At 44.6% G+C, this 14,490-nt stretch overlaps 1 protein-coding gene across 7 annotated transcripts; it reads left to right on the top strand.

Annotated features, from left to right (window-relative positions):
• The first annotated feature begins 88 nt into the window (after nt 1-88).
• dhx9 (DEAH (Asp-Glu-Ala-His) box helicase 9) lies at nt 89-12,887 on the top strand. 7 transcript variants are annotated; one of them, XR_003299720.1, is made up of 28 exons: nt 89-165; nt 1,002-1,158; nt 1,256-1,396; nt 1,530-1,641; nt 1,723-1,871; nt 1,967-2,115; nt 3,048-3,094; nt 3,668-3,804; nt 3,889-3,978; nt 4,113-4,274; nt 4,476-4,553; nt 4,967-5,158; nt 6,875-7,016; nt 7,298-7,380; nt 7,479-7,635; nt 7,797-7,894; nt 8,144-8,357; nt 8,730-8,824; nt 9,052-9,125; nt 9,197-9,349; nt 9,839-9,999; nt 10,175-10,286; nt 10,374-10,535; nt 10,654-10,781; nt 10,889-11,118; nt 11,461-11,572; nt 11,710-11,825; nt 12,055-12,193. XR_003299720.1 is itself a non-coding variant. In XM_026374280.1 (28 exons), the coding sequence occupies exons 2-28, from the start codon at nt 1,048-1,050 to the stop codon at nt 12,682-12,684; spliced, it is 3,831 nt and encodes a 1,276-aa protein (XP_026230065.1). In that variant the 5' UTR covers nt 89-165; nt 1,002-1,047; the 3' UTR covers nt 12,685-12,887. The 7 variants fall into 7 exon arrangements, 5 of the variants coding, with proteins under 5 accessions (XP_026230065.1, XP_026230062.1, XP_026230063.1 ...); XR_003299721.2 differs by lacking the exon at nt 12,055-12,193 and adding an exon at nt 11,949-12,040; XM_026374280.1 differs by lacking the exon at nt 11,461-11,572 and adding an exon at nt 12,345-12,887 and having other exon boundaries at nt 1,726-1,871; nt 12,055-12,255.
• The last annotated feature ends 1,603 nt before the right edge of the window (nt 12,888-14,490 follow it).

Genomic DNA, 14,490 nt, shown 5'->3' with positions numbered 1-14,490 from the left:
AAATGGTTTATTTATTAATTAGGGCTCAGTCAGGACTCTGCTGTTCCACTCCGGACCAGGAGGCGGCGCCAGGCGGCGGATTCTTCAACCGTCAGTGAACAAGACGGACTCGGAACCACCGGTGCTGTTCGTCCTGGACTTGAACAGTTTTCGTCTCCGTGGATCGTGAGTTAAAACCTCGGGGTCAATAACTTTTTTATTGTTTTATGGTCTATTTATGTTTCTAATGTTGGCAGCAGAGCCCGAAACCAAGCTAACGTTAGCTCATTGATTCAACCAGCTAGCTAGCTAACGTTTACTTCAGGCTAACTTTAACCTAAAGGTTAATTTAAGTTAATTTAATGTGACTTAAATGTTCAGCTGCATGTCAGGTGCTGTAAAAACACCGGGGCTCAGTGACTAATGTGACTAATGTGACTAATGTGACTAATGTGACTAATGTGACTAATGTGACTTTAAATGAAGGTGATTTCACCTCACAGTCGGAAGCTAGCGATAGCTTTTGTGCTAACGCTAGCTAACATACGTCTGTTTGCTGTAAACAGTGAAAACAAAATCGTAAGTTTCAAAAGACATCATCGATTTAAGATTTTATATTTATTATATATGTCTAAATAATATATAATTTTATATTTAATGCAACGTTTGTCCGGCTCCACTGTTTTAAATTGTTATTGGAGCCATCAGCCAAACTCAACTGAAAAACAGTGGAAATTAAAGTAATTGTCCTTTTTCTCATATAGGTTTAGTTTAATGCTGTAATAAATTTACAGTCATCTTTTCTAGTTTAGTTGCATTACAGTCAAGTGTGTTCACAGTGTCAGAAAGAAAAAGAATATGCTCATTTTGTCATGTTTGGTTGTAATTTTACGAGTTATGTGTAAAATAAATGTTTGACTTTGGTCTAAGTCAATCTGTCAGATTTACTGTAACACTTTGTCACTAGATTCAACATATTGAATTACTGAAACAACACATTTTATCCTTTGATCCCTCTGAAGAAGTTTGCTAACTACAGAGGAGGAAGCTCCCCGACTGTCGGCCACCATGGCAGACATCAAGAACTTTTTGTATGCCTGGTGTGGGAAGAAGAAGCTGACTCCCAGCTACGACATCCGAGCTGCAGGCAACAAAAACAGACAGAAGTTTATGTGCGAGGTGAGTTTTTTCAAATCTGTGTTCTGTTGCAGGTGTGTTGAGTTAAGGTAGTTTAACAGTTCTTTTTCTCATTCTGTCCCTCAACACCTCTGTGCAGGTCCGTGTTGATGGCTTTAACTACATCGGGATGGGAAACTCCACCAACAAGAAGGACGCCCAGACCAACGCTGCCAGGGACTTTGTCAACTACCTGGTTCGAGTTGGGGAAATGAGTGCGGCGGAGGTCCCAGCTATAGGGGTCAGCACACTGTTCCTGTTGTTCATTTAATTGTTTTCTCACAACTCATTTATAGTTGTATATGTTCTGTTAGTAAGAATCACACCGATTTGAAAAGTTGTGCAAAGGTTGATTTCACCACTTGTGTCACCAGGTGGGAGTTCCAACAGACCAGTGCGATGGAGGTGGAGGAGGAGACTGCGGCTTCGGAAACCTTCCGTCCAGTGGTCCTCTGCCACCTCACCTGGTCGTGAAGACTGAGAAAGGTAAAATTAGGACCATGTGAAGTGATGCGCAGCCATTTTGATGTCAGTTTCATTCTGCACGTCTTTCTTTGTCATTGCTAGAAGAGGGCGGCGGTGGTTGTGGACCAGTTCCAGGAGGGACTGGACGGGGTTACTCAGGAGGAGGAGGAGGAGAAGGGGGGGCTCAGTGGGACAGAGGAGCTAACTTGAAGGAGTACTACGCCAGGAGAGATGAACAGGAAGCGCAGGCGGTGTGACTTCTTTTTTTTTTTTTTTTATTGACTAAACAATTTCAGTCTGTCTCACTGGCTGCTGAACTAACTTCCTGTCTGGATGGTTTTCCTAGACTCTGGAGTCGGAGGAGGTGGACCTCAATGCTAATCTCCATGGTAACTGGACGCTGGAAAATGCCAAGGCCCGACTGAACCAGTTCTTCCAAAAGGAGAAAACCAGCGCTGAGTATAAATACAGCCAAGTGGGACCAGACCACAACAGGTCTGGATCCGAAAACTCTTAGACCAGCAGTAAATTCAAACACGATATCACACATTCTGATAGATAACAAGAATTCTTTCTTTTTAGTGACTCAACTTTACAGAAATGTTCTTGTTAAATGTTAAAACACCAGCTTCATGGCATCAACCTGTCTCCAGACTATTTTCATCCACTGATCATTTTAGTCAAACTTGTTATTCAGTCTGGTGCTACAGGCTTGGTTGGTAGTTTAAATCTCACACTTTGTGTTCAAGATGTTCCTGTATGTTTTTCTGCTGGACTGCTGTAAACTCAGAGACCTCCGGAGTGTGTTGGCTACACCAGAGAGATCTCACTGCAACGAACCTCATTTCACACTTAGTTACACCAAAGTGAAAACAGAGCAGAGAACAGGGTGAGAGATGGAGCCAGACACCAGCTGAATCCTGGTTCAACTTAACACAGAGTTGAATTAAAACTGCACTACTAACTCGAAGGGACATGTGACACACATGATGCAGGCTTTATTAAATCCAGAAACATTAAGATCATATAACCAACATTCAGCTGGTGACAGGTGGTGAGTTGTAGAGACTGAAGTGAGTTTCCTGCTCTCTTGGAGAACACAGAGATGACGCCAGAACTCACAACCACACTGAAAAAAGACATGGGACAGCGTTTAGGTGCACTAAAGGTGTCCCATGGGTGCAGCTCGGAGCTCAGTGGAGTCTGGTTGTGATTTCTGGTGTCACTGTTCACCACAGGATCAAAGAACAAACAGGAGAGACCAGAATCAGAGCTGTTGATTGGTGTTTTTTAAGACTGGCAGAAAAACATACAGGCTTCCTCATGAGAACTTATCAGGTGAGTTTAAGATTTCACTCTAAGAATTGTAAGACGTTTTAATTTGGTAAGTGAAGGTGAAGCTGTGATGTTTGTGTTTGTGTCTGCAGGAGTTTCATAGCTGAGATGCAGCTGTTTGTGAGACCGCTCGGCAGAAGTAAGAAACTTATTTTTTTAATGCTGAAATATTTTTGAAGAACAATAAGTCAGCTGATTACTTGGTCAATAACAGTTCATCTCCTCTTTGTGTTGGATTTCTAACTAATAAACTGCCCTAGTCGCTGCTGAAATACTGTCAGTCTGTGAAAGGGTACAGTAAAGGTGGATTCAAGTCGTCGTATGGCTTTTGTGGTTATTGTGGATAAAATTGATGAGGAAATACTATATGTTTATTCTATGATGATGAACGTGCATCAAGGGATGGGATGTAACAGTAATCGAAACCGCAACAAGGACGTTCATGTGTGAAGTGTAACCTGCCTGTTAAAGACATCCCACCTCTGTCATGGTGGAGGTCATTAGTTCCATGAGGCGTTCAGGGACAGGTCATAGTGTAGGTCATCTGTTCAAAAGGCTGCAACCACAAATAAAACGAAAGCCAAAATTCATCTCTGTCTTGTACTTAGTTTAACAAGTGACAAGCTACTGACTAAAGGTAAAACATCTGATTTGATTTCATCTGATTTGTCATTTGTTGGGTCAAAGGTCACAGGTCTTTTTGCTTCTGCAGGAATTACAGCTCGAGAACACGGCTCCAACAAGAAGCTGGCAGCTCAGTCGTGTGCTCTGTCTCTGATTCGGCAGCTTTACCACCTTGGGGTCATCGAGGCGTACTCCGGAGTCACCAAGAAGAAGGAAGGAGAAACTGTACGTCAGCATTAGCCTCAAAATGTGATTCTGTATGAAACAAAATTCATTAATGCTGATGATAAAGTTGTGTTTTGTGTCCAGTTGGAGCCGTATGAGGTCAATGTGTCTCCAGATCTGCAGCAGCAGCTGGCCAATGTTGTCCAGGAGCTCGGTGTCCAAATCCCCCCACCGGTGAGTCACCAGAGGCATCAAGTCCATCTAATCATTAATACTGCTGTTATCAGACCTGCTAGACTTACTGTAGAACAGAATCATCTATAACCTGGACCTTAACATGTTGCCTTGGTCCGTCTCATTCTGTCCAGCCTGCAGACCCCAGCAGCTCAGTGTCTCTGGTTCAGGGCAAGATGGCGACATTTGAGCCGTCCCAGCGTCAGAGCGGAGCCGGAGTCGTCCCCTGGTCACCACCACAGGTCAACTGGAACCCCTGGACCAGCAGCAACATTGATGAGGGACCACTGGCCTATGTGAGTCTTCATTGTTCTGCTAAATAAACTGTAGAGGCTGTGAAACTGGCTCTCTGCTGGCAGATTTTCAGTTCTGACAAATGCTGACAAACCTGATATAAACACAGTAAATCGGCTGCTCTGTAATAAAAAAACAACACATTAAGTCAGTGTCCTGTCAGGAATATAACATGAAATATGTCAATGCTCCCATGTCTTCAGTGCACCCCAGAGCAGATCAGCAGTGACCTGCATGATGAACTGATGTTCCAGCTGGATCACGACGACAACCTGCAGAAGGTGAGCCCTGCTCTTCTGCTTTATTCAGACTCTACTAAGGGACAATTGCACTTTACTGTCATGTGTCCAAAGTAAACTTAGCCTGGAACTAGTCAACAAGCTGCAATCAAACATTATTTTCTGAAGTTCTTGGTTACGTGAGTGGAAAAGGCAAAATACAAAACACAATCAGACATTTTACGGCCCAGGCATCCCTGGTCCTGCAAAACATCCCAGTAATAAAACAAACATACAAAGAGAAATCAGGTCCTGATATAAACAACACTGGTGGGAAAAAGACTATAAAGTGGTAAACAATGAAAAACCTTGTGCAACATGTCATCAAAGACACAGAACCACAAAACTGTGACCTTATTCTGTGTTAATCCGTTGATGCTGCTGTGAGTAATTAAAGTGAAGTCTCTGTGGTTCAGATCCTGATGGAGCGCAATCAGCTGCCTGTCAAACAGTTTGAGGAGGAGATCATGGCGGCTATCAACGACAACCCTGTGGTGATCATCAGGGGAGCGACGGGCTGCGGTAAAACCACCCAGGTTCCTCAGTACATCCTGGACCGCTTCATCAAAGGAAGCCGAGCGTCCGACTGTAACATCGTGGTCACTCAGGTAACGCTCAGCATCCGTCCACACAGCGAAAACAGGACTCTGATGAGAAACTGATCAAATACAACCACACAGCTTTCTCTGGGGGGGATCATGTCCTTATACTTATTATGCTTTATATTATCCTGTTTCCCCATCTTTAGAAAGTAAATTATATTACATCATTATGTTGTTCCCTGCTGTTTCCTTCAGGTTTTATTTTATGGGACTGGTGACTGAAAAAAATAATTAAAAAATATCAAACACTGTGGAAAAAATAACTTGAGCAAAGGGAATAGACAGACAGACAGACAGACAGACAGACCCCCAAGGGGAAATTTTGGTGTTGCAGCAGCCATTACACACAAAAACATTTGAACATTGAGTAACACAGTCTACACAACAATACATGAGACACAGTACAAGAATAACACAGAGAATAGACAGTAATACCAACAAAACACACAGTAGGACTTGAATGTAAAGTGACTGAGGTTGCTTTCACACCTACAGGATTTAGTTCGATTAAATCGCACTCAAGTTCGTTTTCCCTCTTAGTGCGGTTCGTTTTGTCCGGTGTGAACACGGTAATCGCACTCGAGTGCGCACTAAAACAACCGCACCGAGACCCCAAAACGAGGTGGTCTCGATCCGCATCATCTAGCGAACTCTGGTGCGGTCCTCCTGGTGGGAACGCGTACCGAACCAAAACGGGACCAAACGCTATGAATCTCGAGATTTGAGGACTTTGGGTAGTGTGTAGATTACAATTTCTTTCGTTTGTCCAACAAAAACATGCTGTCTGATTAATGGAGGACAAACGTGGAGACGTGAGGAGGTGAAGTGTCTCACAGACACCATGTCTGATGTAACGTAATGAACAATAATGAACGGGATGATCGATCTGCATTAACATTTATAGTTAAATCATCTCTCTCCTGTCACACAAACGTACAGTAGAACAACACTTTATCTTCTTCATTAATTTACTTTTTATTTCCAGCGGCAGAAACAATCTGACCAATAAGAGGAGAGGACGTTCTCACGTAGTTTGAAGTGACGTGTTCTGGTTCGTTTGGATTTTTACTCGGTGTGAAACGAAACCGAACCGAAGAGAAACTGATACAAAGTTACAAACTCATTAACTGATTCGGATCAAAGCAAACGAATTAAGGTGTGAAAGCGACCTTAGTTACACATTGTTAAACCATCAGCGTGGACACTGACTCTCTGTCAGGGAATCATTGTACAGGCTGGTGGCTGTTGGCACAAATGACTTCCTGAACCATTCCTTGTCACAGCGGAGCTGGAGAAGTCTCTGGCTAAAACTGCTCCGCTGTTTGATAAGCAGGCTGTGGAGAGGATGTGAGCTGTTCTCCATGATGCTCAGCAGTTTGTGCAGCATCCTCCTCTCCACCACCTGCTCTAAAGGTTCCAGAGAAGCCCCCAGCACAGACCCAGCTTTCCTGATCAGCTTATTCTGTTTCTTAGTGTCGCTGGCTCTGATGCTGCTGCCCCAGCAGACAACAGCAAAGAATATCACACTGGCTACAACAGTCTGGTAAAAGATCTGCAGCATCTTGTTGCACACATATTTAAACTATAGGGGAAGTAAAGACATCACGTCATGGTTTTATGAACCTGTTCCCTTCAACCTACAGTTTTTAAATTGATCTCTCAACCGTGAGGATTTCTGGTTTTGTAAAATTACCTGAGCCTGATTCGTCTTTCTGTCTGCAGCCCAGACGTATCAGCGCTGTGTCTGTGGCTGAAAGAGTCTCCTTTGAGAGAGGAGAGGATCTTGGGAAATGCTGCGGCTACAGTGTCCGCTTCGAGTCCGTCCTCCCCCGACCTCATGCCAGCATCCTCTTCTGCACCGTCGGTACGTAAACTCTGTCAGCTGCTTGATCTTCAGGTAGTTACTGTTCATCAGCATCTTTGTAGTTTAAGAAACTCTTAAATTATTGTTATTTACATCGAAGTTATACAATGTTTATCATCCAACTCTGGCTCTGGTGCTGTTTGTCAAATAAATTAGTTTTTTTTTTTATGATTTATAGTTGGAAAAGAACAACAAACATAGAGAAAGAGCCAGATGCCTGTGACCTGAACCCAGCGTCTCTACATTATGTTGTGATGTTGAGTGTGTTTTTGTGTTTTTAGGTGTTTTGCTGCGGAAGCTTGAAGCTGGAATCAGAGGCATCAGTCACGTTATCGTTGATGAGATCCACGAGAGAGACATCAACGTGAGTTTGGAACCAGTGAACCAGGAGCTCTAGTTAAGCTTCAGCCTTTCAGGCCTGAATGTCTCTGTGTTGTCTGACTCTGTTATGTGTCCATCTAGACCGATTTCCTAATGGTGGTCCTCAGAGATGTGGTCCAGGCCTACCCAGAGGTCCGGGTCATCCTCATGTCTGCCACCATTGACACCACCATGTTCAGAGAGTACTTCTTCAACTGTCCCATCATCGAGGTGTTTGGCCGCACCTTTCCCGTTCAAGGTACCGGACTAGATCTAGAACGCAGAATATTCACAACATTTAGAAACGGCTGCAGTTTATGTTGTTGTGGTGAAACTGGAGGATTAAACCAAAAATCCAGTTCCTCTGCTCTGTGGTCTCTGAGTGGAGTTTTGCAAAGTTCGTTATTGTTTTGTTTGCAGAGTATTTCCTGGAAGATTGCATCCAGATGACCAACTTTGTTCCTCCACCAATGGACCGAAAGAAGAAAGACAAAGAGGAGGAGGGAGGAGAAGATGATGTAAGAAGCAGTTTGTCCTGATGATGCATCAGAATCTAAATGTTCCACTCAGAGAAGTGCTGAATGAGTTGAATCCTTCTTACTGCAAATGATGATGAGTCATTGAAATACTTCTTCAGATTTATTTATAAAGCTCATAGTCACAGGTTAGTTCAGTTCTTCACTGTAACCAGTAAATGCTGACCTTTCTCTCAGGTAGGATTTTTACTGTGTCAGTTCGGTGCTGAGCTCTTATTTTCCTCTCTGCAGACTAACTGTAATGTGATCTGTGGTCCGGACTACACAGCGGAGACGAAGCGCTCAATGGCTCAGATTAACGAGAAGGAGACGTCCTTCGAGCTCGTTGAAGCTCTTCTGAAATACATAGAGACGCTGCAGGTGGCCGGAGCCGTGCTCATCTTCCTGCCGGGCTGGAACCTCATCTACTCCATGCAGAGACACCTGGAGACCAACCCACACTTTGGTGAGTCTCACATCAAAACAAAGTACACATGCAGTAGTATCACAGATGTGACTGTGGTCATGAACACATCACCACAAAGCTCCACTGTCCCCCCCACCCCCCCACAATAAAAATTAAAATTTTTATAGACTCCAGGCAGCTAAGAGGAATCCCTCAATGAGGTAGAAGTGTCCAAAGATTGAGGGAGAGACAGAATTACAGAGACAGGAAAGCTAATCCGGAGGCTATGACACTGCATTAGAAGTTCATAAAAAAAGTATGGATAAATCTTATGGCAAAAAATATCAATCCAGTATGAAACCGGACTGATGAACACTGAGTGAGGCTGCACTAAAGGGTTTTCTATGTCTTATTTTCCTCAATTATTTTTAGGAGGTAATCGGTATCGGATTCTGCCGCTGCACTCACAGATTCCCAGAGAGGAGCAGAGGAAGGTGTTTGAACCAGTTCCTGACAACATCACAAAGGTGAGATTCAGCAGGACGGAGAAATATCAAGTCGACAGTTTCCCATCACACATAATAATGAAATGAAAATCCTCGAGCCACGTCCCAGTTAGTCGTGTTCCAGACATCAGAGACAGCAGATAGTCGATCGCACTGATCACATTTGAAATTATGACAGAACATTAGAGTTGAAAATAGACTTTTGTATTTCTTTAGATAAACGTTAGAAATGCTTCCAACTGTTTCAGGTGATTCTGTCGACCAACATCGCAGAGACGAGTATCACCATCAACGACGTCGTCTACGTCATCGACTCCTGCAAGTAAGAGTTTCGGACTGTCGGCGTTTAGCTTCAGCTCAGACTTCAAACTAAACTGTTTCTTGTGCTCACAGGCAGAAAGTGAAGCTCTTCACCTCTCACAACAACATGACCAACTACGCTACCGTCTGGGCCTCCAAGACCAACCTGGAGCAGAGGAAAGGTCGAGCCGGCAGAGTCCGACCCGGGTTCTGCTTTCACCTGTGCAGCCGGGCTCGATTTGAAAGGTTTGAACATCAACCTCCAAACTCTGAAAAACTCAGCATTACACTCTTATTCATTTTCAGCAGACTGTAAAGTGTGTGTGTGTGTGTGTGTGTGTGTGTGTGTGTGTGTGTGTGTGTGTGTGTGTGTGTGTGTGTGTGTGTGTGTGTGTGTGTGTGTGTGGGTGGGTGTGTGTGTGTGTGTGTGTGTGTGTGTGTGTGTGTGTGTGTGTGTGTGTGTGTGTGTGTGTGTGTGTGTGTGTGTGTGTGTGTGTGTGTGTGTGTGTGTGTGTGTGTGTGGGTGTGTGTGTGTGTGTGTGTGTGTGTGTGTGTGTGTGTGTGTGTGTGTGTGTGTGTGTGTGTGTGTGTGTGTGTGTGGGTGGGTGGGTGGGTGGGTGGGTGGGTGGGTGGGTGGGTGGGTGGGTGGGTGGGTGGGTGGGTGGGTGGGTGGGTGGGTGGGTGGGTGGGTGGGTGTGTGTGTGTGTGGGTGTGGGTGTGGGTGTGTGGATGTAGGCTCGAGACTCACATGACTCCAGAGATCTTCAGGACGCCGCTGCATGAAGTCGCTCTGAGTATCAAACTGCTGAGACTTGGAGCCATCGGTAACTTTCTGTCCAAGGCCATTGAGCCACCGCCGCTGGACGCCGTGATCGAGGCTGAACACACCCTGAGAGGTACCATACACACACTTCTAACCACGTAACCATAACAATACCACATTTTTTGCATATCATTTTATTTAATCTTATTCATGTGAGTGTTTCTGCACCATAATAACCTGCTTTGGCGAATGTAATGTCACACTAATTATGGGTTAAAGAGACGACTCTTCCTCTGTGTGCCTTTCAGAGCTGGACGCTCTAGACGTCAACGATGAGTTAACTCCTCTGGGACGGATTCTGGCTCGGCTGCCCATCGAACCTCGCCTGGGGAAGATGATGATCATGGGCTGCATCTTCCAGTCAGTTTCCCCTTCAGTTTACTGGTTATCACCTGACTGCGTCTCTCCATCAGGACCCTAATGAACCATCTCTCTGTCTCCCTGCAGTGTTGGAGATGCGATGTGCACCATCTCAGCTGCCTCCTGTTTTCCAGAACCTTTCATCAATGAAGGGAAACGTCTCGGCTTCGTTCACAGAAACTTTGCTGGCAGTCGTTTCTCTGATCACGTGGCTCTGTTGTCGGTCTTCCAGGCCTGGGACGATGTCAGGTGTGTCTGCTAAGCTAATTTCACATATTCTGTAGAAAAACATGTTTATTGGCTGCAGAACTAAAATCTTTGAATGTTGAAGCTGATAATTTATTAATCTTTTAATGTTTCTGTTCAGGATCAACGGTGAGGAAGCAGAAAGTCGTTTCTGTGAACACAAACGTCTCAACATGTCAACTCTGAGGATGACCTGGGAGGCCAAAGTCCAGCTTAAAGAGATCTTGGTCAACTCTGGATTTCCCGAAGGTACCTGAATGCACCATTAATTCCCTGAGAAATCATTGTGAACTCTGAATTATCATCATCATGTTATCATCATCATCATCGTCCTTCTTCCCCTGCATCTGTGTCAGAGTGTTTGATGACGCAGATGTTCAACAACATCGGCCCGGACAACAACCTGGACGTGGTGGTTTCTCTGCTGACCTTTGGCTCATACCCCAACGTCTGCTACCACAAGGAGAAGAGAAAGATCCTGACCACCGAGGGACGTAACGCTCTGATCCACAAGTCCTCTGTCAACTGTCCCTTCAGCAGCCACGACATGACTTATCCCTCCCCGTTCTTCGTCTTCAGCGAGAAGGTAGAAATCACGTTTAGCTGACACAGATTCAGATTTTTCACATTTTTCAAAAGAACTGGAAAAATCCTCATGTGCTGCAGTAAATCAAAAAGTCTAAGTTTAATCACAGTACAGTCCGAGAAGGTTTTAAAAACTCAATTTAAAACTCAATTCTGTTTAATTTACAAAGAATATTTGGTGAATATAACTAAGAAAATGTTGTCAGGTAAGAAACATATTCGTTTTTGTGGTTTGTCCATACGTTCATTTTTTGAGTCCAGATGTGGACAGATTAGAAGTAAACCCCCCCCAAACTGTCATGGTGGTCATTTAGTGTTTGAACTGACTTTTGTCTCTTATCAGGGGTCCTGGTCTAGTGGCTTCCTGGCTTTTCCAGCCCCTTGGTCTGTGTTCATGATTCAAAATGTTTTCCAGCTGCTGATTTTCAGCTGTACGATGATCAGATCCATTAAATGTCAGTAACTTTGTGGATCTCACTGATCCTCCCTCAACAGAGCTGCTTATTTCTATTCTGTGCAGTTTTCAGTCTGTGTTGTGTTGTTGTTGATGAGGGAACTGAAGAGTTGCGTTGCTGTTTGTTGTTTGTTTCAGATTCGAACCAGAGCGATCTCAGCTAAAGGGATGACTCTGGTCAGTCCTTTGCAGCTGCTGCTGTTCGGCTGCAAAAAGATCAACTCCAACGGAGACGTGGTGGAGCTCGACGACTGGTGAGGATCCACATGACCACAGCTGGATGTGGTTCACGTCCTGATTGTTTTCACCTTGTTTCTTATGAAGTTTCCATCAACACTTCCTGACACCCAGTGAGATCAAATCAAATTTTTTAACAGGAGATGTCAGTGTTGGTGCAACAGCTCAAAATCCTGGAGAGAGACTGCAACTGATGAAGCAGACAATAGATTTGTGAGTGTTGACCTTACACATTAATGTGTGCAGGATCAAACTGAGGACTCCCCACAATGTGGCGGGGGGGATCTTGGCTCTGAGGGCCGGTCTGGAGGCTCTGGTGGTGGAAGTGACCAAAGACCCAGAATACATCGGGCAGATGGACCAAACCAACGAGCACCTGCTCAATGTCATCAGACAGATCTCCAAACCGACAGCAGCTGGACTCAACATGATGGCCAACAGCCAGAGGTAACGACACACACAGCTACTGGTCCAGAGACAGAATCGGCTGTCCAATCAACGAGCAGCTTATTTTACGGTGTTCTGTCTCTGCACAGGATGGGAGATGGACCTCGACCTCCCAAGATGGCACGCTTCGATGGAGGAGGTGGAGGTGGAGGCTACCAGGGAGGAGGCGGATACAGAGGTGGAGGAGGAGGTTACAGAGGTGGAGGAGGAGGGGGTGGAGGATACAGAGGAGGAGGAGGAGGATATAGAGGAGGGGGAGGAGGATACAGAGGAGGTGGAGGGTACAGGGGTGGAGGTGGAGGAGGTTACAGGGGGGGAGGTGGATACGGGGGAGGAGGGGGTTATCGAGGAGGTGGGGGCTATGGAAGGGGTGGAGGAGGATACCGGGGTGGAGGAGGAGGTGGTGGAGGGTACAGAGGAGGTTATTGACGCCATCGGTTCAGGTCTGAAGATGGAAAAGTTTTTAGTTTTATAGAAAACATTTGACGACCAAACTGACAAAAAAGCTCAGCAGGTAAAATCAGCAGAAAAGTCAATGAGGTTCTGTACATGTGTGTAAAGATGGAAATTCCCAGTTTGGTGACTTGTGTGAATGATTTGAAAAACTGTTCTCAATAAATGTTTCATGTTTCCGGCTGATCTCTAAACTGTTTTAGCGTTAACACAAGTCTGAAGAGAAACATAAAAAAAATCAACAATTTTTTTATCAGCTACTAGTTACTTTACAAATGGAGATTTTTGAATTTCAGTCAGATTTTCTGTGTTTGGCACCAACTCAACAATAAACTCAAATCACGTCACACAGAATCATGAAGCACGAAGAGACGGGAGAAAAGAAATTACACTACACAAGCAGTGGAATAAATGTACGTGGTTACTTTCCAGCACTGAGCGGTGGATTAAAGTACATGTTGAGCTGTATAAATACTTGTTACTGGAGTACCAGTACTTCCTCATTGTATTCCTCTGGTGCTTTAAAAAGCAGTATGTGTGCTTCAGTGCACAGGTATGGGAGGTGCTGCTGGACTTTAGGAGGATGGAGAACACGCAGCTCTATCTACACCCAAAGTGACCAACTGAAACTGGACCGACTTAGACAGAGACAAAACAAAAAACAGCTGCTAACCTAGGCTTAGGGTTCAACACATCTTTTATGTCACTGATGATTTTGCTGAATTTAAATGAACTTTTAGAGGAAATCAATGTAGATTTTCATCATGTTGTATTTAGCTGTAATGCTGCTGTATTATCTTAATAAAAGCAGCTTCACCTGCTTGGGTAAGTGAAACAATTCATCTTGTTTTTTGGGAGGTGTCCTTGTTTTTCCAAGTCCCTCATTATGTCCAGTCCTAATAATACGCTAAGGGACCTGCCAGAAACATCCTGGGAGTCTTGAATCTGTGCAGGACACAATGAAATCTCCAGACTAGTGTCATAAGCTGCGTCTCTGTCCAAGGTAATGAGTCCTGAAGCAGGATAATGAACCACAGATCAAAGCACCAAGAATGTTTACGAACTGATCACTGGACTATTTTGAAGTGGCCTCTTTCAGCTGTGATTTAAATTCTATCAATCAGGTCTTCAGGACTTAGGATAGGCCTTCAGGTTTATCAACAACAGCTCCTCCAGAACCGACTGAGTTCTACTCCCCCTCAGAGTCTTTCCTGAAATTTTGTCCGTCAGCAGCATAAAGATGGATTCTGGGAGAGGTTCCTGGCCTTCGCTAGTTTCTACCAACACTTCATCCATTGTTACAGCTTGATTGCTGCTCTTCTTCACCAGCTAACCTCCAGCAAGTAAACTCCAGTGGACCAATGCTGCAGAAAGATCCTTTGCCATCTTGAAAAACTTCAACTCACAAGTACTGAACGCCCCTGACAGTTCGTCATGGAGGTTGGTGCCACTGACACCAACTTGGAAGCAGTGCTCCCACAATGTACCGAGCAATCAGAAGATCCATCCCTGCACCTTCTTCTGATCCCACCTGTGCCCTGCTGAGTGCAACTTTATAAGGTCTCAAGAGCGTCTGGCAGTAAAGCTGGCCCTGGAAAAGTTCAACTTGGAAGGTCGTCACAAGGTGCCCATGGAGGGGGAGGTACTGTCATGGTCACTATCCATTCCTTGTTTTATTTTGAAAATACTTGGCACTTCTGTTCTGGTTCCTGGTTTAATTCCACCACTTTATTCCTAACCAGCCTAATTTCTTTCGCCTGTGTCTTTCCTTCATAATCAGCA

Source organism: Anabas testudineus, chromosome 17, assembly GCF_900324465.2.
Source record: "Anabas testudineus chromosome 17, fAnaTes1.2, whole genome shotgun sequence".
NCBI lineage: Eukaryota > Metazoa > Chordata > Actinopteri > Anabantiformes > Anabantidae > Anabas > Anabas testudineus.
Note: the sequence above shows the minus strand (reverse complement) of the source record. Positions and strands in the feature narration are given on the sequence as shown.